At 32.7% G+C, this 26,643-nt stretch overlaps 1 protein-coding gene across 2 annotated transcripts in view; it reads right to left on the bottom strand.

Annotated features, from left to right (window-relative positions):
- Window positions 1-26,643, bottom strand: part of LOC143063403 (transcription initiation factor IIB-like) — a 49,129-nt gene that overhangs the window by 8,093 nt on the left and 14,393 nt on the right. For both annotated transcript variants that reach the window (XR_012974997.1, XM_076235542.1), the window contains exons 3-7: window positions 4,781-4,868; window positions 3,759-3,863; window positions 2,778-2,864; window positions 1,516-1,645; window positions 431-540 (exon numbers count right to left, since the gene is read on the bottom strand). Coding sequence is in view for 1 of the 2 variants with exons in the window: in XM_076235542.1 (XP_076091657.1) it covers window positions 431-540; window positions 1,516-1,645; window positions 2,778-2,864; window positions 3,759-3,863; window positions 4,781-4,868 (520 nt within the window). In the remaining variant the exon portion in view is untranslated. The remainder of the gene's footprint in view (window positions 1-430; window positions 541-1,515; window positions 1,646-2,777; window positions 2,865-3,758; window positions 3,864-4,780; window positions 4,869-26,643) is intronic.

The raw sequence follows: 26,643 nt of genomic DNA, 5'->3' as shown, positions 1-26,643 counted from the left end.
ATTCCATGTTCCACGGACCGTGAAATTGGGTAATTATCTAATTTGGCATTAAAATTAGAAAGATCATATCATAAACAACAAGTGTACTAAGTTTCAAGTTGATTGGACTTCAGCTTCATCAAAAACTACCTTGACCAAAAACTTTAACCTGAAACTCCCACTTTCATTTTCTATGTTCAGTGGACCGTGAAATTGGGGTCAAAAGTCTAATTTGGCTTAAAAATTAGAAAGATCATCTCATAAGCAACAAGTGTACTAAGTTTCAAGTTGATTGGACTTCAGCTTCATCAAAAACTACCTTGACCAAAAACCTGGACGGACGAACGGAACCACAGACAGACGGACGAACGGAGGCACAGACCAGAAAACATAATGCCCCTCTACTATCGTAGGTGGGGCATAAAAACATTTAGAACTAATCAAATCTTACCATAAAATCTCCTGTAGTAATCAGCTCTACATTTGTCTCAAGATTCTTCAGGATCAGTTTGAACACTCTACCAATCTCTTTCTTAGATATCTTGGACACAGCACATATTTCTACAAAATAGAATCAACTTAAAATTGATTAAATCAAATAAATTCAGTATATATTTAACTAAACATGTAGTTCACAACAGCTTTAACCATCCTATGGCTTAGTCTTGTTATCATCATCACCCCTCAGCTCTCAAAAAGAAGCTAATCACATTTAAAATACTGGAAATTTACTTTCGTTTCAGTCCATTGCAACTGTAATGATAAATTCCGAGCAATACGAAAAGAATTATGACAACATGACAAACGCTAATTCGATAAAGACAGAGAAGATCGAAAAGTTTTTATCACCTAGTGTACCTTTGGAGTAACGGCAAATTTCAACAGGGAACCTTTTAACGCTCTATTTTAAGAACGAAAGGACATTTCCAATATTAACTATTTAAGCGACAACTATGTAATAGATAAGGGTAAACTACGCACACGATTTATCTGGAGCTCTGATGTGATTAATAATAAAATACAATAAAACAAAAATGTATATGCAGTCTAATTAATATTTATATCAAAACAGGTTATCTTGCAACTTGGTGCATTCTTACTTTATACGACGAGTAATCTTAGGCTGAGTTGACTATATATAGCGACTGGTTAACGGTAGAAATATTACCCTCCAGTATCTGTATCTGTATGTAAATAAAGAGGTCGTGGAACCAGTGTAGACAATATTCAGCGAAGTTGTCAGATATGAACGCCGTTTGGACTGTACTTTGCCGAAAGTACAACAAATTGATGTTCAATGACAAATAAATTTACTAGCACCTCGGGCTACCGCGCCACAGACATTTACTAGCAAAACACAAAAGTTACTTGTCTTGGGCTAGCGGGCTAGCATTAGTGTCGAACCCTGATTTACCTTTGAACGTCCTAGGAACACCTTCTTGTTGACAAGCAATGTACATACAGAATATTTACCTTTGAACGTCCTAGGAACACCTTCTTGTCTACAAGCAATGTACATACAGAATATTTTTTTACCTTTGAACGTCCTAGGAACACCTTCTTGTCGACAAGCAATGTACATACAAGCAGCTGCTATTGCGTCATTACTTCTGCCTTTCAAAGCTTTTCCATCATTTACTTGTTTAAACAAATTGTTAGCTCTATCCTACAAAACATTTAATTTAACTAATTATCAAATGACTTATAAAATTTTATGTTCAGAATGGAAATGTTACTTCCTATTTCTATGGGATGTTGACAACATATCTGGCCAGACATGCCTTTGTGAGTTTAACTCATTAGATTTTGCCATCTTTGTCCATTTTGTCAAAGTGAAACCCAAATTTAGCCGTATAAACCGTCATTCAACAATTCATTGCAAGAATTCTGCAGCCACCCTACTATTTCGTTATCTCTGAAAATAGTTTTTTTCCTACATTTAAAGAACCTGTCAGCTACCAAATTCTTTTTATATCTTTAAGACCTAGGTAACTTATCAATTTTTTTGAAAAATATTCTTTTTGCAATATGCACTCAGAGCTTTTAATTGCTACCATCTTTGTGTTACTGTAAATTAAGAAATTATTGCAAAGTTTTTATTAATGCGAATAATGTGACTTGGTGATTATAGCAATAATGAAAAGTTGCAATCTAATAAATATATGTATATGCAGGTTATATTCAAATTGCAATAATTAATCTCACATTTTTGTCCATTTTTCAAAAATTGCAATAATAAATGCATGCAATTATTTCTGGCAGGAAGGATGATACATATAGATTTCACCACTGCATCGAGTGTAATACGATATTTATCCACTCGAGACAGTTAAATTTTCAATTTTAAAGTCCGAGCCGCCTCGGCGAGGACTTTAAAATTGATAATTTAACTGTCGAGAGTGGATAAATATCGTATTACACGAGATTTGGTGGTGGAATCTGTTTCTCTAATGATTTTCTAACATTATGCAGGCAAACTTATTCCTTCTTTTCGAATGATCTGCAAGAAGATGTGTTCTTTCTATGTGACGTCGTCAGGCATGGTCGCCTTTTTTCATGTCGTCACAATAGGAAATTCAGAGGATAGCAAGACAATTCGACGTCACAATCGGATTTTAACCAATGAAGTACTGAGATCAAACGAACCACACGTTTGTTAAATTTTTTTATACAATGGGTGCAGAAAGGGATAAATTGACGAAGAATTAGAGAAATAAGTTTACAAAATAATGTTAATCTAACCTCAATCTATACACATAATTCTGATAAGAATGACATTTGTGTTCTTATAAACTTACAGCTATCATTTTAGGGAGGTTAAGTCTGTCTCCCATGTTTCCTATTTCTCTGAAAGCATTTATCAAAGCTCTGTCAGCACTACTCATCTGTAAAATATAAATAACATCAATACAATTAAACATTAAACACAACTTTGCTGTTACAGAAATCATCCATTCAAAATTGCTGATACTAAAAGTTTGGATTTTATTTCAAAAGAGTCCAGCGATATGTCATTTTCACCAAGTATTAAATATGAGATTAAAACTGCTTAGAATCTCATGAAATTCATGATAAAAATACGATAAACTTCAGCAAATATGGAATATACAACAGTATAAACTGACCGAAAATCTGCCAACATATCTGTAGGTAAGGAGGAAGAGCCCTGACAAATGGTTGCAAGCTTTTTATACTCTGATGGACTTAACAGGACAACGAACTGTTTTTAACGGGGAAACGAACGGGCAACTGGAAACGGGCCTGACAAGTACAAAAAGAATACCAGACTGCTAGAATTAAGTACATTAAAATGTAAACAGTATGTTCAGGAACATAAAAATCATCTTAGTACAATTAACAATCATAATTTATATCGTTTTAATGTGATAATCCTGTAATTATCGATCTACAAACGCTATAGTAATCATACACTGTTTTACGGTAGTGGTACATAAAGTTCACTTGAGGTTACACACAGTTGACCTTATTTGCATAATCAATACACAAAAATCCATGTGCCAGAAATAGCGGCTGATGCTCAAAAGTGAAAATAACAACAGAAGTTACCTGGATTATACAACAATTAAAACGGTTGAACACTGGGAAAACGGAATGAATAGGACACTGAAAGCATAATGAATTGAATTAAAAAGGTGAGAACCGGTGTCAAACTTTATAAAATAGCAAAAAATCAAATCATAGCCAATAACAGGTGCTTGAAAGAAAAAACACGTTATCAAAGGAATTTCACTTGGCCAAGTCATTACAATATTACTTACAGTTCGTCTGTTTTTGTACATTGGTTTTCCATGTTCGTCATACGACATACTGGTCGGATCTACTTGTATCATTGTACTCAAATCTCCTCCATCTAACAAAGGATTCTGTTAAAACAAAATGTGGTATATGTTATATATTCAACGAAACAAACACATTTTGTTTAGAAATATGCAATTTGAGACATTTTGAGAACTACAATGTACAATATCAAGACAAAAGTTGTTCTGATTTGTTTTACTCCATTCAAATTTGTAGATTTAAGAAAGAACACTTTGAACTAATTTTACAACTGTTTTTTTATTTTGTTTTTTAAATTTTGATTGTTTTATTAACATGGTTAATCTTAGTTTAAAGATTTCATAAGTTAAACATGAACATAGTTTTTTAGAATCACAAATTACTATATATATATGAATGTTACCAACAGAAGTCACGGTAGTGTTGTTAAGGATATTGTTAAATCATTACCTGAAGATTGCCAGAAAGCATGAAAGCGTCAGTGATAATATTTCAATGAACTGTTATGATTTGATGTGAAATGCAGTTTGCCAATTTTACAAAATCATACAAATCTCCCTTAACAGTTTTTATCAGACTCTGGAAGATAAAGAGCAGAAAACATGGTCTACTGGATATATATGTTGATTCTTTAATGTCTACATATATCTTTATTCTTGTAAAACAAAGTACAATGGTACAGAGAGTCTGAGGGGTTTACAAATGTACTATGTTACTGTCCATTGACATATGCCCTCATCTCCATTTATACTTAGGAATAACAAGGATGTCCAAAACAAAGCAATCAATCAATTAATCATTTGTATTATTCCACGTAATCTAGGTTTATTTCCTACTTCGATTGAAAATACTCACAAAACCTGTTTTATTCCCAACCATTCCACAAACCAATACATACTTACATGTAAGACAGTGCAAGAATAGGAGGCTAATGAATTTATGCATATCTTAAGGTATTTGATCTACATCACATTCTACCATATTATTTTTTTTAGAATCTAACCTCTGCAGCTCCCACACGAGATGGATCTTTGTTTCCCGTACTTTTCTCATTGCTGAACGTTCTCCATTCTGTACCAACATCTACAACACTGTCAACAAAAAATAATACCAACATCTACAACACTGTCAACAAAAAATTAACATACATTTGTACATATATGTTAAACTAATAAGCTAATATCAATTCAGTTTTTGAGACTGTTATGATATTGTAATTATTGTATTTATTTATGTTGGCCTGATTTGTGTTGTGTGGCCTGATATTTGTTTACAGAATAATCTTAGAACTGCGCAGTTTAGAAATCACTGGAACAATCACAGAATGATTGAACTTTCCATTTGACTAACATAATGATTCCAAAATGATCCTAATAAAAGATGCGTTATATAAACTTCTATATTTTACTAGAAACTTCCGTTGTAACTTTCTAGGACGTTCCATTCTAGAGTGTTCTAGAATTTTCTGTGACAACAATATATATATACACTAAAGTTAAACTCTCACACTTAGATTTAGACATCGATAGACATTACTATTCATAGCATTTGGATTGTCACTTTTATTCTACAAACAACATCATACTGGATTGTGACCGTAGTAGTGAACGTAATATTCAGATTGGATTCCGAAAGATATCCGGATACAGATAAAGACCAGATGCTCCACAGGGCGCAGCTTTATACGACCGCAGAGGTTGAACCCTGAACTGTTGGGGCAAGTATGGACACAAAATTCAAGCTGGATTCAGCTCTAAATTTGGATTGTGATGACATAGTTGACACAGCATAGGTTTCTGACACAGAATGAATGTGGTCTAATGAACTTAAAATATTTTTTTTGCCTTTGAGCAATTCACTATGCTGTTGAAAATTAATCCTCTCAAAAAATGTTTGAAGAAATTTTCTTTTTATTTATGAAATCTGAAATGAGAAAAATTAAACACCCCCCCCCCCTCCCCACACACACATTTTTTTTTTCACATCCCCCTTTCCCTTTTTCCAAAACTGATCTCAATTCAAATTTCTAATGGAGTTTGCAACAATAACTACTCATCTAAATACATCATAAAAATATTAAAATGTAAAATAAAGTGCTTGTTGTCACTGAATGGTAAAGATTGTTTTAATTTATCAGTTGGTAGTAACAGTGAATATACATTGTATATATTGTATAAAACAATGATTTAAGTTGATTCAACTACTATTCGGGACAAAGAAAGATAACTCCAATTGAAAATTTCTTGCTATTGCACAATATTGTGCAATTAGATAGTTCTTGCTATTGCGCAATACTGTGCAATTGAAAATATTTGCTATTGCACAATACTGTGCAATTTAAGATTTCTTGCTATTGCGCAATACTGTGCAATTGAAAATTTCTTGCTATTCAATTGAAGATTTCTTGCTATTGCTGAATACTGTGCAATTGAAAATTTCTTGCTATTGCACAATACTTAATATAATAATTTTAGATCCTGATTTGAACCAACTTGAAAACTGGGCCCATAATCAAAAATCTAAGTACATGTTAAGATTCAGCATATCAAAAAAGCCCAAGAATTCAATTTTTGTTAAAATCAAACTAAGTTTAATTTTGGACCCTTTGGACCTTAATGTAGACCAATTTGAAAACGGGACCAAAAATTAAGAATCTACATACACAGTTAGTTTCAGCATATCAAAGAACCCCAATTATTCAATTTTTGATGAAATCAAACAAAGTTCAATTTTGGACCCTTTGGGCCCCTTATTCCTAAACTGTTGGGACCAAAACTCCCAAAATCAAACCCAACCTTCCTTTTATGGTCATAAACCTTGTGTTTAAATTTCATAGAAATCTATTTACTTATACTAAAGTTATGGTGCGAAAACCATGAATAATGCTTATTTGGGCCCCTTTTTGGCCCCTAATTCCTTTTATGGTCATAAACCTTGTGTTTAAATTTCATAGATTTCTATTTACTTATACTAAAGTTATGGTGCGAAAACCAAGAATAATGCTTATTTGGGACCTTTTTTGGCCCCTTATTCCTAAACTGTTGGAACCAAAACTCCCAAAATCAATCCCAACCTTCCTTTTGTGGTCATAAACCTTGTTTTAAAATTTCATAGATTTCTATTCCCTTTAACTAAAATTAGAGTGCGAAAACTAAAAGTATTTGGACGACGACGACGATGAGGCAGACGACGACGCCAACGTGATACCAATATACGACCAAAAAATTTTCAATTTTTGCTGTCGTATAATAAAAGATTGGACTCATATTTTGACAGTTAAGTTAACAGTAATATTTGTGTAATACTTCTTGTAAACTTTTGTATAATAAATATTGTTAAATCTTATTATTGATTTGTGTCTTTTGTTGGCTACAATTTAAAGGTAATGTCTGGCCGTAACAAGACTTCTGAATCTTACAACAAATTGAATTTCAATTGTGAATTGAATTTATCTCACATTATGTAAATGTAAATGTCTGCATTGTGTAGCACAGATTTACAGATGTCATGTCAACACTGACATTGCGATTTCCAACAATGGCATTGGCATGTTTTGTCTGATCTATTCAACTTGGATGCCCAATACGGACGGTTTTCTGGCCTTCTTCACCAATAAAAAGAAACCATCTGGTCCTGACAACATACCAAACAGAGTACTAAAACAATGCTCCGAACATCTGGCACCAATAATAACACTCATATTCTAGCTCTCACTAGACAGTGGTACACTACCAGAGGATTGGAGAAATGCAAACATCTCTAGCATATTTAAGAAAGGAGACCGACACGCGGCCGAAAACTACAGGCCAGTCTCATTGACATCAGTACCATATAAACTTCTTGAGCACATCATATGCCGTCATATACTTAAACATCTGGAAAAGCATAGTGTATTAACATCACTAAACCACGGCTTTAGATCTGGATATTCCTGTGAGACCCAACTTGCCATTACAATCCATGATATGCTACAATCCTACGATAAAGGAAACCAAGTAGATATTGCGATTCTGGATTTTTAAAAAGCGTTCGACACAGTACCTCATGATAGACTCTTGCACAAAATAGACCAATATGGAATTAGAAGAAATATCCACAAATGGCTAACTTCATTCCTAACCGAAAGAAAAATGCGAGTACAACTTGATGGAGAAAACTCAAGAAATGCTTCAGTTGAATCCGGAGTCCCCCAAGGAACGGTACTAGGACCCATCCTCTTCCTGTGTCATATAAATGATCTCCCAGATGCAGTAAACTCATCAGTACGACTATTTGCAGACGACTGTTTGCTCTACCGGGAAATCAAAACCCAAAATGACCAAAACAAACTACAAGAGGATCTCAAATCACTAGAAAAATGGGCCGACAACTGGGGTATGCGCTTCAACACCAAAAAATGTTATATGCTTAGCCTGAAAAGTAAAATGTATTAACATCACTAAACCACGGCTTTAGATCTGGATATTCCTGTGAGACCCAACTTGCCATTACAATCCATGATATGCTACAATCCTACGATAATCCCTATTGAAAAGTAAAAGTCAGCGTTTTTACAACCTTAACAACCACAGGCTTGAACAAGTGTCATCCAACCCATACTTAGGACTCCAAATACAAGAAGATCTTAAATGGAAAGAACAAATAACAAATATGTGCAACAAAGCCAGTTCTACCCTAGGCTTCCTTAGAAGGAACCTACAACACTGTCCTATGGAATGCCGTAAAACAGCATATATAGCTCTCATACGATCAATAATGGAGTATGGATCAATTATTTGGGACCCATATACCCAAAAAGACATTGACAAACTAGAATCCATACAAAAGAGAGGTGCTAGATTCATTACCAAAGACTACAAATCAAGAGAGGAAGGATGTATGACAAAAATGCTAAAAGAACTTCAGCTCCCGTCATTACAATCCAGACGCCAACAACAACAACTGATCTTCTTTTTCAAAGTGGTTGAGGGGAAGATACCAGCGCTTCCTCCCGACGATTTAATCCAATTTCATAGACCAAAGAGACAAATCAAAGCAACAACATATAATAACTTTGTAACAAAAAACATTATAGACCACCAAGTCTGTAACAACAAACGTGCGGTCATAGTTCCAACCAGTAAGACAGAACAATACAAGAACTCTATTTTTGTGCGCACTGCAATAAACTGGAACCATCTGGAAGACTCAGTAGTGTGCGCCACTACTACCGAGGAGTTTAAATCAGCACTCCTCAGCAAGCGCGACTAATTGTGCGCAGACCAACCCGTCACATAATAGCCGAAAGGAATCTGTGACGTACCCATCCTAATTACACAAGTGGGAAATACAGATACAGATACAGATACCATTATATAGTCAAGACTGTGCTCAAATTGACATAAAACACAAAAAATATTTTTTCAAACAACTAAGACCCCGTTATAGCTATGGAATGTTTGATCAAAAGTGTGATGGAAAAACAGACAAATTTAACCAGGAGTACTATACTCTGGGGGATGGGTACTCTTAAAGAGTACAACTGTATGATGGTAATGATTACAACAATGAGTAACTTTACCAATCTCAACCACAAGTAATAATGATTACAACAATGAGTAACTTAACCAATCTCAACCACATGTAATAATGATTACAACAATGAGTAACTTAACCAATCTCAACCACATGTAATAATGATTACAACAATGAGTAACTTAACCAATCTCAACCACAAGTAATAATGATTACAACAATGAGTAACTTAACCAATCTCAACCACATGTAATAATGATTACAACAATGAGTAACTTAACCAATCTCAACCACATGTAATAATGATTACAACAATGAGTAACTTAACCAATCTCAACCACAAGTAATAATGATTACAACAATGAGTAACTTAACCAATCTCAACCACATGTAATAATGATTACAACAATGAGTAACTTAACCAATCTCAACCACATGTAATAATGATTACAACAATGAGTAACTTAACCAATCTCAACCACAAGTAATAATGATTACAACAATGAGTAACTTAACCAATCTCAACCACAAGTAATAATGATTACAACAATGAGTAACTTAACCAATCTCAACCACAAGTAATAATGATTACAACAATGAGTAACTTAACCAATCTCAACCACATGTAATAATGATTACAACAATGAGTAACTTAACCAATCTCAACCACATGTAATAATGATTACAACAATGAGTAACTTAACCAATCTCAACCACAAGTAATAATGATTACAACAATGAGTAACTTAACCAATCTCAACCACATGTAATAATGATTACAACAATGAGTAACTTAACCGATCTCAACCACATGTAATAATGATTACAACAATGAGTAACTTAACCGATCTCAACCACATGTAATAATGATTACAACAATGAGTAACTTAACCGATCTCAACCACAAGTAATAATGATTACAACAATGAGTAACTTAACCGATCTCAACCACATGTAATAATGATTACAACAATGAGTAACTTAACCGATCTCAACCACATGTAATAATGATTACAACAATGAGTAACTTTACGGATCTCAACCACAAGTAATAATGATTACAACAATGAGTAACTTTACCAATCTCAACCACATGTAATAATGATTACAACAATGAGTAACTTAACCAATCTCAACCACATGTAATAATGATTACAACAATGAGTTACTTAACCAATCTCAACCACATGTAATAATGATTACAACAATGAGTAACTTTACCAATCTCAACCACATGTAATAATGATTACAACAATGAGTAACTTAACCAATCTCAACCACATGTAATAATGATTACAACAATGAGTTACTTAACCAATCTCAACCACATGTAATAATGATTACAACAATGAGTAACTTAACCAATCTCAACCACATGTAATAATGATTACAACAATGAGTAACTTTACCAATCTCAACCACATGTAATAATGATTACAACAATGAGTAACTTTACCAATCTCAACCACATGTAATAATGATTACAACAACGATTAACTTTACGGATCTCTGACAACAAATAACTAGAGGGTCCAAGGACCCTGTGTCGCTCACCTTAGATTTTTGTTGACATTTGATGCATGAAATAACAGTAATACTTTTTGTTAAAGGAAACTTTGTGAACCAAAATCTAATCTTTCTTGTGATTGAACCACTTTCAACAAGTTTATTATTTTCAGTTTTGAGGTATAAAACACACTTTTCAAGTATTGTGTTGTTCTCTCATGAACATACATGTTTATATATTTGTTCTATATAAACTCATCATCGATACCAAGACTACATTTTGTATATACGCCAGACGTTATCATTACTGGTCAAGGACCATTAAGGAAACTTTAATTGATTTGTTCAATATATATAAGTTGTTCAATTAGTTATGACAGCAAAGTAACTGATCATTATGGAGAATGGCAACAGATCAACTGTATCAATCTTTTTACTGGACCCAAGATTATCATCTTTTATGAGTGGTGACCTGACCTTTAAATTAAGATTCAAAGTGAATAGGTATTACTTGAATTGAACAAGGTAGACACAGAGAACTAAGTTTTTGCTAGCTTAAATAGAGACGACCTTTATAGTAGTTCTAACATGTGTGAAGCTGCTATTTGTTTGTCATTTTTGGGTTGTGACTCATTTTTATTTCTCTTCTTGACTGGAAGTTTTGTTCTTATCAATTTCAAGGGGTGTGAAAAATAATAAAAGACATCAAATTTAATTGTTTATTATGAAAAATTTGAACACATCAAATACTTCAAATAATGCATTATAATATTCATTGTCTTATACATTTTTTTTTATATATGTGCATTAAAACAGTTCACTTATAGAACAATATTTACATTCTATAACAACACATATTCAAAGTCAAAATATGACAGTAAAAACAGTATATATAAAAAGCAACACAGAGATTATATTATGATATGATTATTGTTTCCATAACTTGACCTTCAAAATTTCTTGAAGGTAATTTGTAAGGACTTGTTGAGAAGAATATTTAACAGTTTTTTACAACTTAAAGAGTTTAGATTCTATATATAATTTATTTTCTCTTGAGCATTTAACAACTATCTGTCAAAGTAATTGTCATTGTTGTTTCATTTCTAATCATGGTATACTGAGTTGTACCATAGTATCTCTGTATTAAACTTTATTCATATCAGTTCTGGTGGATTTGCTTTAATGCAAGATTCAAGAGTTTACTCCATACGTTTATTAATTGTTGTATGATGTTACTGAAACAATCTATATAATTCTTATTTTCTTCAGCAATTAGTTTACTATTCACTTTACATTGGCTTATTATAAAACAGTCATTAAATGTTCTCAAATTTCTTCTCTATTAAGCAAATGTTCACAAATTTCTGCTCTATTAAGCAAATGTTCACAAATTTCTGCTCTATTAAGCAAATGTTCACAAATTTCTGCTCTATTAAGCAAATGTTCACAAATTTCTACTCTATTAAGCAAATGTTTACAAATTCTTTTCTAATAGGCAAATGTAACAAATTTCTGCTCTATGAAAGCAAATGTTCACAAATTCTTCTTTAATAGGCAAATGTCACAAATTTCTTCTCTATTAAGCAAATGTTCACAATTTTTTTCTCTATGAAGCAAATGTTTACATGAATTGTTCATTAGTTTCTGTTTTATAAATGACTTCTACATATTTATCAAATGTATAAGCAAAAATGCAACCACATAGTTGAGCAGAATGACAAATTAATGCAATATTTGATTTTTTTTCTCAACATTTAACCCTTTGCATAAATTAATGATTTACACATTTTGATAAACGTGTACTTAGAATAAGACATAATTGAAATCATAAGAAATCAAAAATGTTGGATTTATGGATTGTTTTTCAATTTGGAGAACTCGAAGTAATTATAATATTATAATAAAATATGTGGTATTTGTACAGAAACTGATTTATTATGTCTGACATGAACATGAGAGCATTTCTTAAACAGAAAAGTCAATGAATATTGGATGAGATAAATATACAGATTAATTTGGCATTACAAAAAGTAAACTGTACATACTTAATCATGATAAATGTTTAGTATATCATATATATATATAGTGAACAAAAGTATTGTAAATTGTATCAAGTTATCTATATGAAAAATTACAATGAATATATGTATATAACAGCAAGGATTTCAACATTCATAAACATTTTGATTATTTAATCATAGTTCATCAAACAGCCAGTTAAATTTAATAATTTTGTAGGAAGAGAAATGAGGCATGGAACTTGTGGTCTTCAAAACTCCCTTTTTACATCTATATTAAAGCAATGGCTTTTGATTGTATTCAAAAACAAATATTTCAAGAATTATATATATATACATTTATAATAAGTAAATATCAGGAGTGTTCACATGCGAAGTGCACACAACTCTCCACTGATACAATGAGCATTCAGGTAGTAAAATTTGATGTCTCCAATCATTACTGACTTGAAATGAATGGAATTCTACTTTTCTTCCATAGCAAATAGTGGACTAATCACCAATGGCCTTTCTGCTTTATGGAAGTCAAAGCAACACAGTTTCAAATTTCTTTACCTCTGCTACCTTTAATCCAGTGTACCTATAAAGAAGAAAGCTTTGTAAAGAAGCTTTCTTCTAAACAGGTAAAACTGGATATCAAGAGCCTTGAAGCCAACTCATTTCTATTCCTACTAAAAAAAAGGCAAATCTGTTGGAGTGGAAACCCATTTTCCTTTAAAACCACTCCTGCACATTTGAGGTTGCATTTTCAGCAACCGCAAATGTGTCATGTTTTTCAGCGGGTTTAATTTTCATTGTTTCAAACAAAGCTGGTTTCGGCATATAAAATAATTATGACACTGAATCATTGAGTTTCAATGGCTACATATATAACTTTATGATCGGACCAATAGGAATCAAGAACTTCTGTTTCAAAATTTACCTTACTATCAAAATTTAGGAAAATTAAGTCCAACAATGTACCATAAGATGTAGTAGGTTTAGACACAATTTGTGAACAGCAAAATGAATCTCTCATGAACTTTAAAAAAGAAGTGTTCCCAGTGTTTAAATCAATATTAAAGTCTCCCATTAGGATAATTTTTGGATGTCTTAAATACACGTCAGGAAGAAGGCTTGCAAGGAAAGTATCTTTAAGTTGTTGCAATTTGCAGTTTGGTGCTTTGTAAACAAAGACAACCTGAAAAAGACCTTTGCTGGGTGATATTATGTCTGCTATAACAAACTCTAAAGATGGAGTTGAGAAAGTGACTGTATTGTGAAGAATACAATCATTTCGATAATATAATACCAATCCATGAGGTGGTCTTGTATTAAAGTTTGTTTGCTTTTGGTCTAATCGAATTGGTGGTTCAAAACCAGGTACATGAAAATCATCATTTTCATCTGTTGAAATAAGTCTTGATTCAGCAATACCAATAACATCAGCATCCAAGATGTTAGGATCTGATTTAAGATCATTAAAGTGAGCATGCAATGACCTTGAGTTGTGAAAAACTACTTTAAAATAGTTACTTGATAAGTTATACAATGGCTTAAAGCACAACTGTAGAGTTGCATCTGTCCTTAGTCTGTGTAATTCTTGTCGAACACAATCTGCTACAGCTATTGCTTCTTGATTAAGATCTAATATCTGTAATCCAGTTAAAGATGTTACTCTGCTTAGTGCAACATAGTGAATATGTGGTATTTTCCCTTTACGTTTTGATTTCAGACTAACAACAACCTCGTGTAATGTATCTCCTTGCGATTTATGTATTGTTTTTCCGGCTGCTGGGCGAAGAGGAAACTGAATTCTTTCAAAGGTCTTATATTTATAAGTAAATGATCTTTTAATGTCAAACATTGGAGTCCATGTTTTTTCAACATCTTTTCCGTACAAGTGTGAATATTTTTTTCTATTGTTAGCACCTATTCTGGCATCTTCAAACTTAACCCATATGATACTTGGTCTTAAAGATGTAGTTTTGCACTCAATCAATTTAAGTTCACATGTTGAACCATTTGTGAGACCATCAGTGACTTCAATATTAGCTGTAAGATCATATTTCATCCCAATTGCTAGTACTACTTCTTTTGCAAGATTGGCTGTATCAGACTGTTTTTCTGGTAAAGAACTAAGTAATTTTGTTTTTACAGATGTTGGTAAATCCCCACAAACTGTGTCAACTGCTTTAACTTTAACTTTTGGTGAGCATAATTTAGATATGTATTGCAAATTAAAATTATCCACTAAAGCATTTTCAACAAACAAATGTGTAGCATTAGTTCTGTATGTTGTATCACTGATTGAAACAGTTCTTGTACTTAAAACTGCAAAATCATTTTCAGTCAGCTGATTTTGTCTCAACCTATTTAGTAGAAGAGCAAATTCTAAATCATCTTTTTGTCTCATTATTTCAGTAAGTTCATGAAAAGAAAATAATAATTTCCAGTAATTAGGGGCTAATGCTGTTAATCCTTTGCTAAGATCATTGAAAATCCAGCTGTCAAATACAGGCTGGAGTTGGAAAAAGTCACCAATAGCTATGATACTGACGCCACCAAATGAACAGTTGCTTCCCTTGATTTTTTTCAGCCTTCTCTCCAGTAAAGAGAACATTTTGTTTCCAACCATTGAAATTTCATCAATCAAAATCAGAGACAAATTTCTGTATTTCATTCTGAGTGTATTGAGAACATCACATGACAGTGACTGGTCAAGTCCTTTATTTGGTTGTATCTGGAAAGCATTGTGAATAGTCAGACCATTTATATTGTAAGCTGCCTTTCCAGTAGGAGCACAAAGAAGAATTCTTATATCGTCAGGGTCCTCACCTTCAATAGAACATAAGTGTCTATGTAAAGCTTGAAATATTGCTCTGACAACTACAGATTTTCCGCACCCTGCTCCACCTGTCAAAAATGTATAAAATGGTTCATGTTTTGTTTTAACCCATGTGACAACATGTTGGAAAAATTCCCACTGCTTTTTATTCAAGGATCTTATCAATGCAAAATAATCACTCTCACTTATTCTGTTGGCATGATTTGTCAATTCTACTGTTCTTGCTTCTATTCCAACTTCACGGGACATATCATACAGTCTATGTTCTGTTGGTCTATCTGGATTGAAATGAACATACTGTTCAGATTCTGTTGGGCCTATTTCAGCATCTTCCATTTCTACTTGCTGTGTGGCAGGTGCTATTTGATCATTCTCATTACATTCATTTTCTGCCTCTTCTATAGCTTTCTCTAGATCTATTACTTTACCCTCATATTGCTTGGCTTTTTTTTCTAATAGTCTTGCAACAGTCAAGTACATTTTTTCAAATGTTTCATGTCCACATTGCAAATCTGAAAGTTCATTTCTCCATGGATAAAATAACATTAAGCGTTCTCTGTAGAAGTTTTCAGAGTCAGTCTTGTAATTGTATTTAACATATCTTATAACCTTAGGTGTTTTTCTTTGGTATATTCTAATACCATTCTTCAGAGTTAAGTCAATTTTGTTATTGTTTTCTTCTATAACATCTGTATTTGCCTCTTCATTTTCACTTTCAGATCCATTGTCCTGCTGTTCTGTTTCATGATCTGAGGACTCTGAAGTTTTAGGATACTGCAATTCAAGTTCAGATACATAGTCTGCTAGACACCAGTTCTCCAGTTGTTTTGGTCTACGCGAGTATCTTTTAATATCATTGTCTGATTCTATTTCAGTAGAGTCTGGGCCTAGTTTTTCTAGGGCTGATGATTGCTTTAGGAGGAAAGTTCTTTTGTGACGTGGAGATGTGTTAATGAATACAACTTGTCTTGTAGCTTTTGTTAAAGGCATCTGTAGTGTTAAGTAGGTTGCTTCTTGTGCGCTTGTTTCAACAGAATTTGAAAAGTAATTCCCAATGTGTCTTACTTGATGCTTCAAGTCTAAATTTCCCTGTCGTGCTTCTTTTGCTGCTTGGTCTAGTAATGCACTCATACCTTTTTGTGACTTACTTATGTATGAAACAATATACACTGCACATGCAAATGCATCTAAAACAAACTGTAAATCATGATTGGCTTGCCAGGCTACCAACACAGTTTTCATGTAACCATTAACACGGACTTCAGATGGTTTTCGTTTGAGAAAAACTTTTGGACCATTCAAGTTGCTTCTAATGGCTTTAATGTAATTTTCATCATTCATTTGTAACACGTCATCTAAAAACATGTCATATGTCATCTGGTCTATATCTTCAAAATTGTGAAGTGTATTAATTTCGTTTTGTATTTCTTTATATATAGCCTTGTATTTTTCTATGTCATCATTTTCTCCCAAAGGTTCTAAAATTACTGTTGCTTTCATAGGTGGAAGGGGAAAACCAAAACGACAAATTGGGTGACCTTTTTTTCTGCACGTTTTTGAATGTTTATGAACTTGCAAATTGACTAAACTGTCATTTTCTACAAGTGAACAGGAGACATATTTATCAATAAATGCTACAACATCTTCATTTGAATCACTTTCATACACTGGTGCATTTTCAATCCAAATTAAGATATGAATATGTGGTGAACCTCTCTGTTGAAATTCAACCCTATAAAAAAAATCTGTCAATTTTCCAATAGGATCATGATCACTTTTCAACACCAAGTTGATAAACTGTTGGACACGATAATCAAAATATCTAGAGCACGTCACAGGGTCTTTCTGAACAAGTTTAGATTTCTGATTCCAATCCATTTCTTCCAATTCGTTGTCAGTATACTCTTTGCCATCATTTAATTTGCCAAGAATTCGTAACAAATCTTTCCAGTTAGTGTCTGCAGATGAAAGAGAGCCAAACCATGTTGGAAGACCCAACTGTCTAATCATTGCAAACAAATCTTTTTTCCTCTTTTCAAGGTAAACTGGAGAGTTTCTTAAACTTCTAAAGATATAATAACCTTCATCCAATCTTACAAGATCATTCACAGTGTTAGGATTCAGTACATCTTTTGCTGTCCATTGTTTTCCTTCTGATTGACACCTTCTCAGAGCAAGATTGACCTTATCACTTATGTTTTTTAACTGAATTTTCTTTAACTTAAAAAAAATGTTTGGTACAGACTGTGCTACTCTCCTATCCATGGACCTTAGTTCCCATTTAACAATATCAGTATAGTGAACAGAAACAGACCTGTCTTTGTTATCTGGCCTTCTTTGACCACAAAATATAGTTGGAAAAGATAAGTACTCTGCATCAGGATCACTGTAGAGACTAATTGGTCGTTGACCTTCACCAGGAGCAAAAGTTAAACCTGTATCACATAGTGGATTGTCGTCTGGAATGTGATCTAACAGTGTATCTGTGTTTCCAACATGCGTTTCACTTTCATCTACTTCACTGAAATGATCGGAGTCATCGTCTGAATCATTTTCATCTTGGTCATTCTCTTGTTCTGTACTATTGTTTTCATTTTGTGTTTCTTCTTCATTTATTTTTGCTATTTCTGTAATCCAATTATCATTTATTTCAATCCCAGAAGACTTGTACAAGTCACTTGTTCTCATTAAATAATGTAATGCACAAACGACAGCAAATGGTCTGACATTTTCACTAAAATCACATTTTTTGAATTCAAGCTTTTTCTTCAATTTGACTGATATTGTACCTGATTTCTCTATTGTATGTGGAAGAGAATTTATTGTAGGTTGAACTTCAACAGGTACATTTACAACATTGCCTTTAACTGATAACTGTCCACCTCTAGGCAACTGTCGAATCTGCATAAAAGGAATTCTTAATGATAATAGTCTCTCTTCTAAAGGATACAAATTTAATTCTTTTGGTTTTTGAGGAAATCCCATTTTATTTACTATTGCAAAACGAGGTATTTTTCCTCTTTTAATTGCATTTAGACAAGTGTGGCATATCCATTCTATGTGCTGTACAGATTTAAAATTAGTAAAACAATGAGTCATGTTAGCAGGAGTGTTCGTTTTGACAGTTTTAGAATTTACTACAGAATCACAGAACCAAGTTTGATGACATGAAGTACATATATATGTAGGACCTTGATTTATTTTTGTTTTAAAATTTCTTATGCAAGCATCAAGGGTTATACCCTGAGTTCTTTTCTTTTTCAGGTCTTTTTCATGATCTGTAAAATCAATGTTTTTTCTTTTAGTACTTTTGGCTGTCTTTTCATAACATCTGTCTATATCTAGGTTTTTCTGTCTAGAACTTTGTTTCTTCAAACGCTCATTTTCTAAATTTTCTGGATTTGACCTATATTCTTTTTTTCTGTGGAAGTCTCGTTCAGACTCATGTTTTCTGTAGTCTTCATCTTGTCTGGCAATTTTTTTCTTTTCTGTTTCGTTTCTTTTGAAATCTTCACTCTTTCTAGCCTCTCTTTTAGAAGCAAGTTCTCTTTGTCTTTCCATCTGTCTTATATCAGAATTATCTCTTTGAGACTTCTTACTTTCCGCTTCAGCCCTTCTATAATTTTCATCCTTTCTAACTTTTCTTTTAGCAGCAAGTTCTCTTTTATTGAAATCTTCATTTTTTCTAGCCTCTCTTTTAGAAGCAAGTTCTCTTTGTCTTTCCATCTGTCTTATATCAGAATTATCTCTTTGAGACTTCTTACTTTCTGCTTCAGCCCTTCTATAATTTTCATCCTTTCTAGCCTCTCTTTTCGCAGCAAGTTCTCTTTGTCTTTCCATCTGTCTTATATCAGAATTATCTCTTTGAGACTTCTTACTTTCTGCTTCAGCCCTTCTATAATTTTCATCCTTTCTAGCCTCTCTTTTCGCAGCAAGTTCTCTTTGTCTTTCCATCTGTCTTATATCAGAATTATCTCTTTGAGACTTCTTACTTTCTGCTTCAGCCCTTCTATAATTTTCATCCTTTCTAGCCTCTCTTTTAGAAGCAAGTTCTCTTTGTCTTTCCATCTGTCTTATATCAGAATTATCTCTTTGAGACTTCTTACTTTCCGCTTCAGCCCTTCTATAATTTTCATCCTTTCTAACTTTTCTTTTCGCAGCAAGTTCTCTTTTTTTGAAATCTTCATTCTTTCTAGCCTCTCTTTTAGAAGAAAGTTCTCTTTGTCTCTCTCTCTGCCTTATATCAGAATCATCTCTCTGAGACTTTTTTTTATCTGCTTCAGTTTTTCTATAATTTTTATCTTTTCTGGAATATCTTTTTGCATTTAATTCTTTTTCCTTGAATGTTTTATTTTTTCTTCTATTTTGCATGTAGTTTTTCATATATACAAATTTGGGTACCTTCATATACTGGTAGGAAACTTTTTTTTGTTTTGTGTTCCTTAGTTTCTGATCATCGAAATAATTCTTAATCTGCTTGGTCACATCTTTGTCAGTATCTTTACTACTGATACATACAGGTAAAATTTCAAATTGAGAGTCTAAATCAATTTGTAAACTTGCGTAAAAAGCATATAAGTAACTGAGGAGGTCATGCAAGTCAGCAAATCCAATCAAAATACTTTTGCCAGAGGAATCTAATGGATTATTCAGTGTACATTCTGAATGAGAATGAGTGTCAAAAAAATAGTATGTATGATTAAAATAATAAACTGCCGAACATATGGCTCCAATCAATATAAGAAATTTGTTAGACTGCTTTATACAACTTTGAATTGCTTCTTGTAATGTTAGAAATCCAGTCAACTCTTGGTACTGTAAAGCTAGACCAAACAGAATATTTTGTTTGTTAATTATAAAAGTCCCTTCAGGAATTTCTATTTTGATGGGAATTTCATCAAAATTTAAAAGCATATTTTTAAATAATCCCTGTGTTGTTAATTCTTGAACATGCTTCCTGTAAATTTCATCACCTTTATTCAAAATGTAATCCAGGTTCAGTGTGTTTGAATCAAAATTTGATGTAGAAAGTGACAAGAAAACTAAGCAATTACAAGTACATTGGTTTCCCCTGCTTTGATCAGCAAATTTTGTGGCATATTGGTCAAAAGTTCCAAATTTCAGAAATTTTGCATTAAAAGAATTGGAATAATCAGATATCTCTTCTAAATTATTTTTAGATTGTTCATTTTGGTCTTGCAACAGATCAGTTTGGATATTACTATGAGAATCTTTTCTTGCATAACTATTGTTTGATTCATTTGACAGAATATCTGTTTGTATTTGACAAGTTTCTTTTGCACAGCAATTGTTACTGTTTTGATTCAATTCTTTTGCACAGTTATTGTTACTGTTTTGATTCAAATCAGATAGTTCATGTTCATTCAATTCAGATATTTCAAGTATATTCAGTTCAGATATTTCAAGTTTATTCAATTCAGATTTTTCAAGTATATTCAGTTCAGATATTTCAAGTGTTTTCAATTCAGATTGTTCAAGTAGTTTCAAGTTACTGTTGTTTGCATTTGAGTGGAGGTCAGTATCCCCCATATTATTTGAGTTACTGTTGTTTATATTTGTGTGGAGGTCAGTATCCCCCATATTATTTGAGTTACTGTTGTTTATATTTGTGTGGAGGTCAGTATCCCCCATGTTATTTGAGTTACTGTTGTTTATATTTGTGTGGAGGTCAGTATCCCCCATATTATTTGAGTTACTGTTGTTGAGGGTGTCAGTATCACCTATGTCAAGGTCTAACTCTGTACTGTTAATGGGGCCAGTATCCCTAGTCAAGTCCGTCAGTCTCTGTTTCTTTGGGTTTTTCCCACCACGTTTAGCCTCAGCTGCCCTCCAATTTTTTCTTCTTGGCATCTTTAAAAATCTAAAAATACATATATATGCAAACAATGTACAATAATGAGGACAAAATGTTATAAATGCATAATGTGATAAAAGAAAGGCTAGATGAACAATTACATAATGAGAGCTAATATGATTGGGGTAGACATAGTACCTTTATATATATCATGAATATAATATGTGTTTTCTGCCATAGAGTGGTCACTTGTTCAGACATATTTATAGCTATATCTATATATGTGTCTAGAATATTTTATGCTTCGTGTATTTGAATAAATAATTTATAAAAGTGCATTTATAGTTTCTAAACATGTAGCCTTTGGTTAAATAAGGAAAAGTTATGTTATGTCCTTTTTGTCATGATTAATATTATGTCCTTGTTATCATGATTAATATTATGTCCTTTTTTTTTTTTTTTTGCATGTAAAAAAATGAACATTTTAGAAATTGGTATTGCTAGTGCATGGCGCAGCTTTATACAACCGCAGAGGTTGAACCCTGAACGGTTGGGGCAAGTATGGACACAACTTTCAAGCTGGATTCAGCTCTAAATTTGGATTGTGATTAAATTGTTGAGACAGAATAGGTTTCTGATACAGAATGAATGTGGTCTAGTGAACTTAAAAAATTTTTTTTGCCTTTGAGCAATTCACTATGCTGTTGAATATTAATCCTCTCTCAAAAAAAATGTTTGAAGAAATTTTCTTTTTTTTAATGAAATCTGAAATGAGAAAAATTTAACCCCCCCCCCTCATTTTTTTTTTCACATCCCCCTTTCCCTTTTTCCAAAACTGATCTCAATTCAAATTTAATAATGGAGTTTGCAACAATAACTACTCATTTAAATACATAATAAAATATTAAAATATAAAATAAAGTGCTTGTTATCACTGAATGGTAAAGATTGTTTTAATTTATCAGTTGGTAGTAAAAGTGAATATACATTGTATGTTGTATAAAACAATGATTTAAGTTGATTCAACTACTATTCTGGACAAAGAAAGATAACTCCATTTGAAAATTTCTTGCTATTGCACAATATTGTGCAATTAGATATTTCTTGCTATTGCGCAATACTGTGCAATTGAAAATATTTGCTATTGCACAATACTGTGCAATTGAAGATTTCTTGCTATTGCGCAATACTGTGCAATTGAAGATTTCTTGCTATTGCTGAATACTGTGCAATTGAAAATTTCTTGCTATTGCACAATACTTAATATAATAATTTTGGATCCTGATTTGAACCAACTTGAAAACTGGGCCCATAATCAAAAATCTAAGTACATGTTTAGATTCAGCATATCAAAATAGCCCAATATTAAGAGAGCCGTGGTGTAGTAGTTAGTGCATCGGACTACTAACACAAAGGTTCCTGGTTCAATTCCTGTCTGGGATGAAAATTTCAGGAACTGAATTTTTGGCTCTCCCTTGACGCCATTTGCGAGTGTATGGTCTCGAGGAAACGATGATAGTCCGTCAGAAGGGGACGATAAATGGCTGACCAGTGTTAAGAGAAAGCCATATCTCTTGCATGTTAAAGACACCCTGGTAGATTTCGAAAAAGAGCAGGCTAATGGCGCTACAAGGCAGCACTCACACCCGCAAAGTGGAAAGGGATTAATATAAGTTGCAAAACTTGTTTCCTAATCCACTATAAATAAATATGTTTAAACTAAAATAGAACAAGAATTCAATTTTTGTTAAAATCAAACTTAGTTTAATTTTGGACCCTTTGGACTTTAATGTAGACCAAAAAACTAAAAAATGGGACCAAAAATTAAGAATCTACATACACAGTTAGATTTGGCATATCAAAGAACCCCAATTATTCAATTTTTGATGAAATCAAACAAAGTTTAATTTTGGACCCCGATTTGGACCAACTTGAAAACTGGGTCAATAATCAAAAATCTAAGTATATTTTTAGATTCAGCATATCAAAGAACCCCAAGGATTCATTTTTTGTTAAAATCAAATTAAGTTTAATTTTGGACCCTTTGGACCTTAATGTAGACCAATTTGAAAACGGGACCAAAAATTAAGAATCTACATACACAGTTAGATTTGCCATATCAAAGAACCCCAATTATTCAATTTTTGATGAAATCAAACAAAGTTCAATTTTGGACCCTTTGGGCCCCTTATTCCTAAACTGTTGGGACCAGAACTCCCAAAATCAAACCCAACCTTCCTTTTATGGTCATAAACCTTGTGTTTAAATTTCATAGATTTCTATTTACTTATACTAAAGTTATGGTGCGAAAACCAAGAATAATGCTTATTTGGGCCCCTTTTTGGCCCCTAATTCCTAAACTGTTGGGACCTCAACTCCCAAAATCTATCCCAACCTTCCTTTTGAGGTCATTAACCTTGTGTTTTAATTATTGATTTCTATTTACTTATACTAAAGTTATTGTACGAAAAACCAAGAATAATGCTTATCTGGGCCCTTTTTTGGCCCCTAATTCCTAAACTGTTGGAACCAAAACTCCCAAAATCAATCCCAACTTTCCTTTTGTGGTCATAAACCTTGTGTCAAAATTTCATAGATTCCTATTTACCTAAACTAAAGTTATAGTGCGAAAACCAAGAAAATGCTTATTTTGGCCCCCCAATTCCTAAAATGTTGAGACCAAAACTCCCAAAATCAATCCCAACTTTCCTTTTGTGGTCATAAACCTTGTGTTAAAATTTCATAGATTTCTATTCACTTTTACTAAAGTTAGAGTGCGAAAACTAAAAGTATTCGTACGATGACGACGCCAACGTTATACCAATATACGACCAAAAAATTTTCAATTTTTGTGGTCGTATAAAAAGTCTGTATAACTGTTATTTTCAACAATTTATAGAAGTCCAAAGTACATAATTTCTGCAATAATTAGCAGGGCGGAACAAAAGTTAAACTTAACTCATCACGGTTAACTCACATACTAAAAATCAGGCCAACATCTGAAGGCATTTAGAAAACAAGAATGTGTTCATAGTACATGGATGCCCCACTCGCACTATAATTTTCTATGTTCACTGGATTGTGAAATTGGAGTCAAAACTTTAATTTGGATTTAAAATTAGAAAGATCATATCATAGGGAACATGTGTACTAAGTTTCAAGTAGACGTGACGTACTTTAACTTCATCAAAAACTACCTTGACCAAAAACTTTAAGCTGAATTTTGCACTTTCATTTTCTATGTTCATGATCAGTGGACCATGAAATTGGGTTCAAAACTATAATTTGGCATTACAATTAGAAAGATCATATCATGGGGAACATGTGTACTATGTTTCAAGTGGATTGGACTTCAACTTCATCAAAAACTACCTTGACCAAAAAAATTAACCTGAAATAAGACAAACGGACGGACAGACCAGAAAACCTAATGCCTCTCTACTATTGTAGGTGGGGCATAAAAAGTATGTTGTATTCAGAGGTGCTCTTACCAGAGTAGGCTTACACATACGGTAAACGGTGCAAATTGTGCTCATATGATAAATTCATTTAATATGAAAGGCTGTATGAACAAATTTCTGTTTACAAATATCTGGACGGGTGGGCACCGGGTATATATTATACTAAAGGAAAGTATAATAGTCCCAGCAAATATTAATTAGTGAGGATTGTTGACCCATCAGGTAATCCAATTACATGCAACAACAAATTATGACACCTGTTGTGACTGTTGATTAGCGTAGGGTCTTAAACTTGTCATTATATTAAATTAAACATTCATTTGAATGGACCAGAAAAAAATAAAATTGGAAACCAATAATTGGGATTTTGACCTGATTTATGATCCTGATATCAGGATTCGGGTAAAGGTATGAAAATCAGGATGATACGGCAAAAATCGGGATAGTTGGCAAGTCTGATAACAGATGTTTCAATTGTTATTTTGTAGAATTACAAATAAAGTATATCAGTACACAAGTTCCAACAAACAAAACTCAAATGGTTAAAATATTTTTAATGAATTTAATATTTCCATTGAAAACTTGTTTTTCGCTTCATCCTTCTCTTTTAAGTCTTTAGCCAGAATATGTTTTCACGACAACATCATAATTTGAGAATATGTATAAGGGTTTGCAAATTAGATACATTTAGTTGTATGCTACTATATTTTCAACTGCACAACGCAGTAAAATAAATATTAACAGCAAAATAATGTGTAAACTATTTTCATCAGGTAATATTATTTGCTGTCATTTATAAATCTGTATAATTTCTTCCCTTTCATCAGGTTGGGAACAAACCCTCTATATGGCGATTATACCTGTATAGAGGTACTTCTTTTAAAGAGGCATACAATTATCCATCTATAGAGGGGTATTTTTGTTTAGATTGGATTTAAAACAAATTAGGGCAGAATGTCATTTTCTAGTTTTATTGGCTACAATCTCTAGCATAATATGCAAAAAGTGACAAAACATGCAATCTATTGTTTAGCTTAGGAATACAATGTAATCACCATATAGAGGATTTGTGATCATGTGTTCCCAACCTGTTCATCGTTATCTAGCTTCTTTCATTCTAAATTTAGAATGCTAGCTAATCAAATTTTTCATTTAACTATGTTGATCATATTCATCTATATTATATCCGAAAATACAAAGCAGTTTATGTGCCCCTATTTTAGTTTTAAACTTGAGCAAACTGTTCCATTACTGTACCTTCAAGAAGTTGACCATGGAAGAATTCTGACTTTTCATTGAAGAGTTTCTTTTTGCCTATATCTTAATACCACAAAAAAAACTTAAACAACAAAGTCCAATAAATATGATGACTGAAACCAATGACACTGAAAACATGGGTCTTTATTCTAAGAATGTGAACCTCCCAACGAGAGTACAATAATCTCATTTTTAAGGGTCTCCTCCTGTTAAGGAGAAAAAAATTCCTCTGTATGAAATATTTCATGAATGAACATTTTCAGCTGCCATTTTTGATAATTTCTTACTTTTATGACTACAGTAGGGTATTAAATTTTACCTGTAAATCAAAGAAGATGTATAATTATATGGCTTCACTTGACAGCTTGGGTGTCGAACATACTGGTAGTCAACAATGTTTACCTCTGGCTAACTGCCTTTGTGTATCATGTGTAATAAAAACTTTTGTGTATTGAAAAAAGTGTTACT

The sequence above is a fragment of the Mytilus galloprovincialis genome, chromosome 2 (assembly GCF_965363235.1).
Source record: "Mytilus galloprovincialis chromosome 2, xbMytGall1.hap1.1, whole genome shotgun sequence".
In the NCBI taxonomy this organism is placed as follows: Eukaryota; Metazoa; Mollusca; class Bivalvia; order Mytilida; family Mytilidae; genus Mytilus; species Mytilus galloprovincialis.
This window is presented reverse-complemented; position numbering and strand designations above follow the sequence as displayed.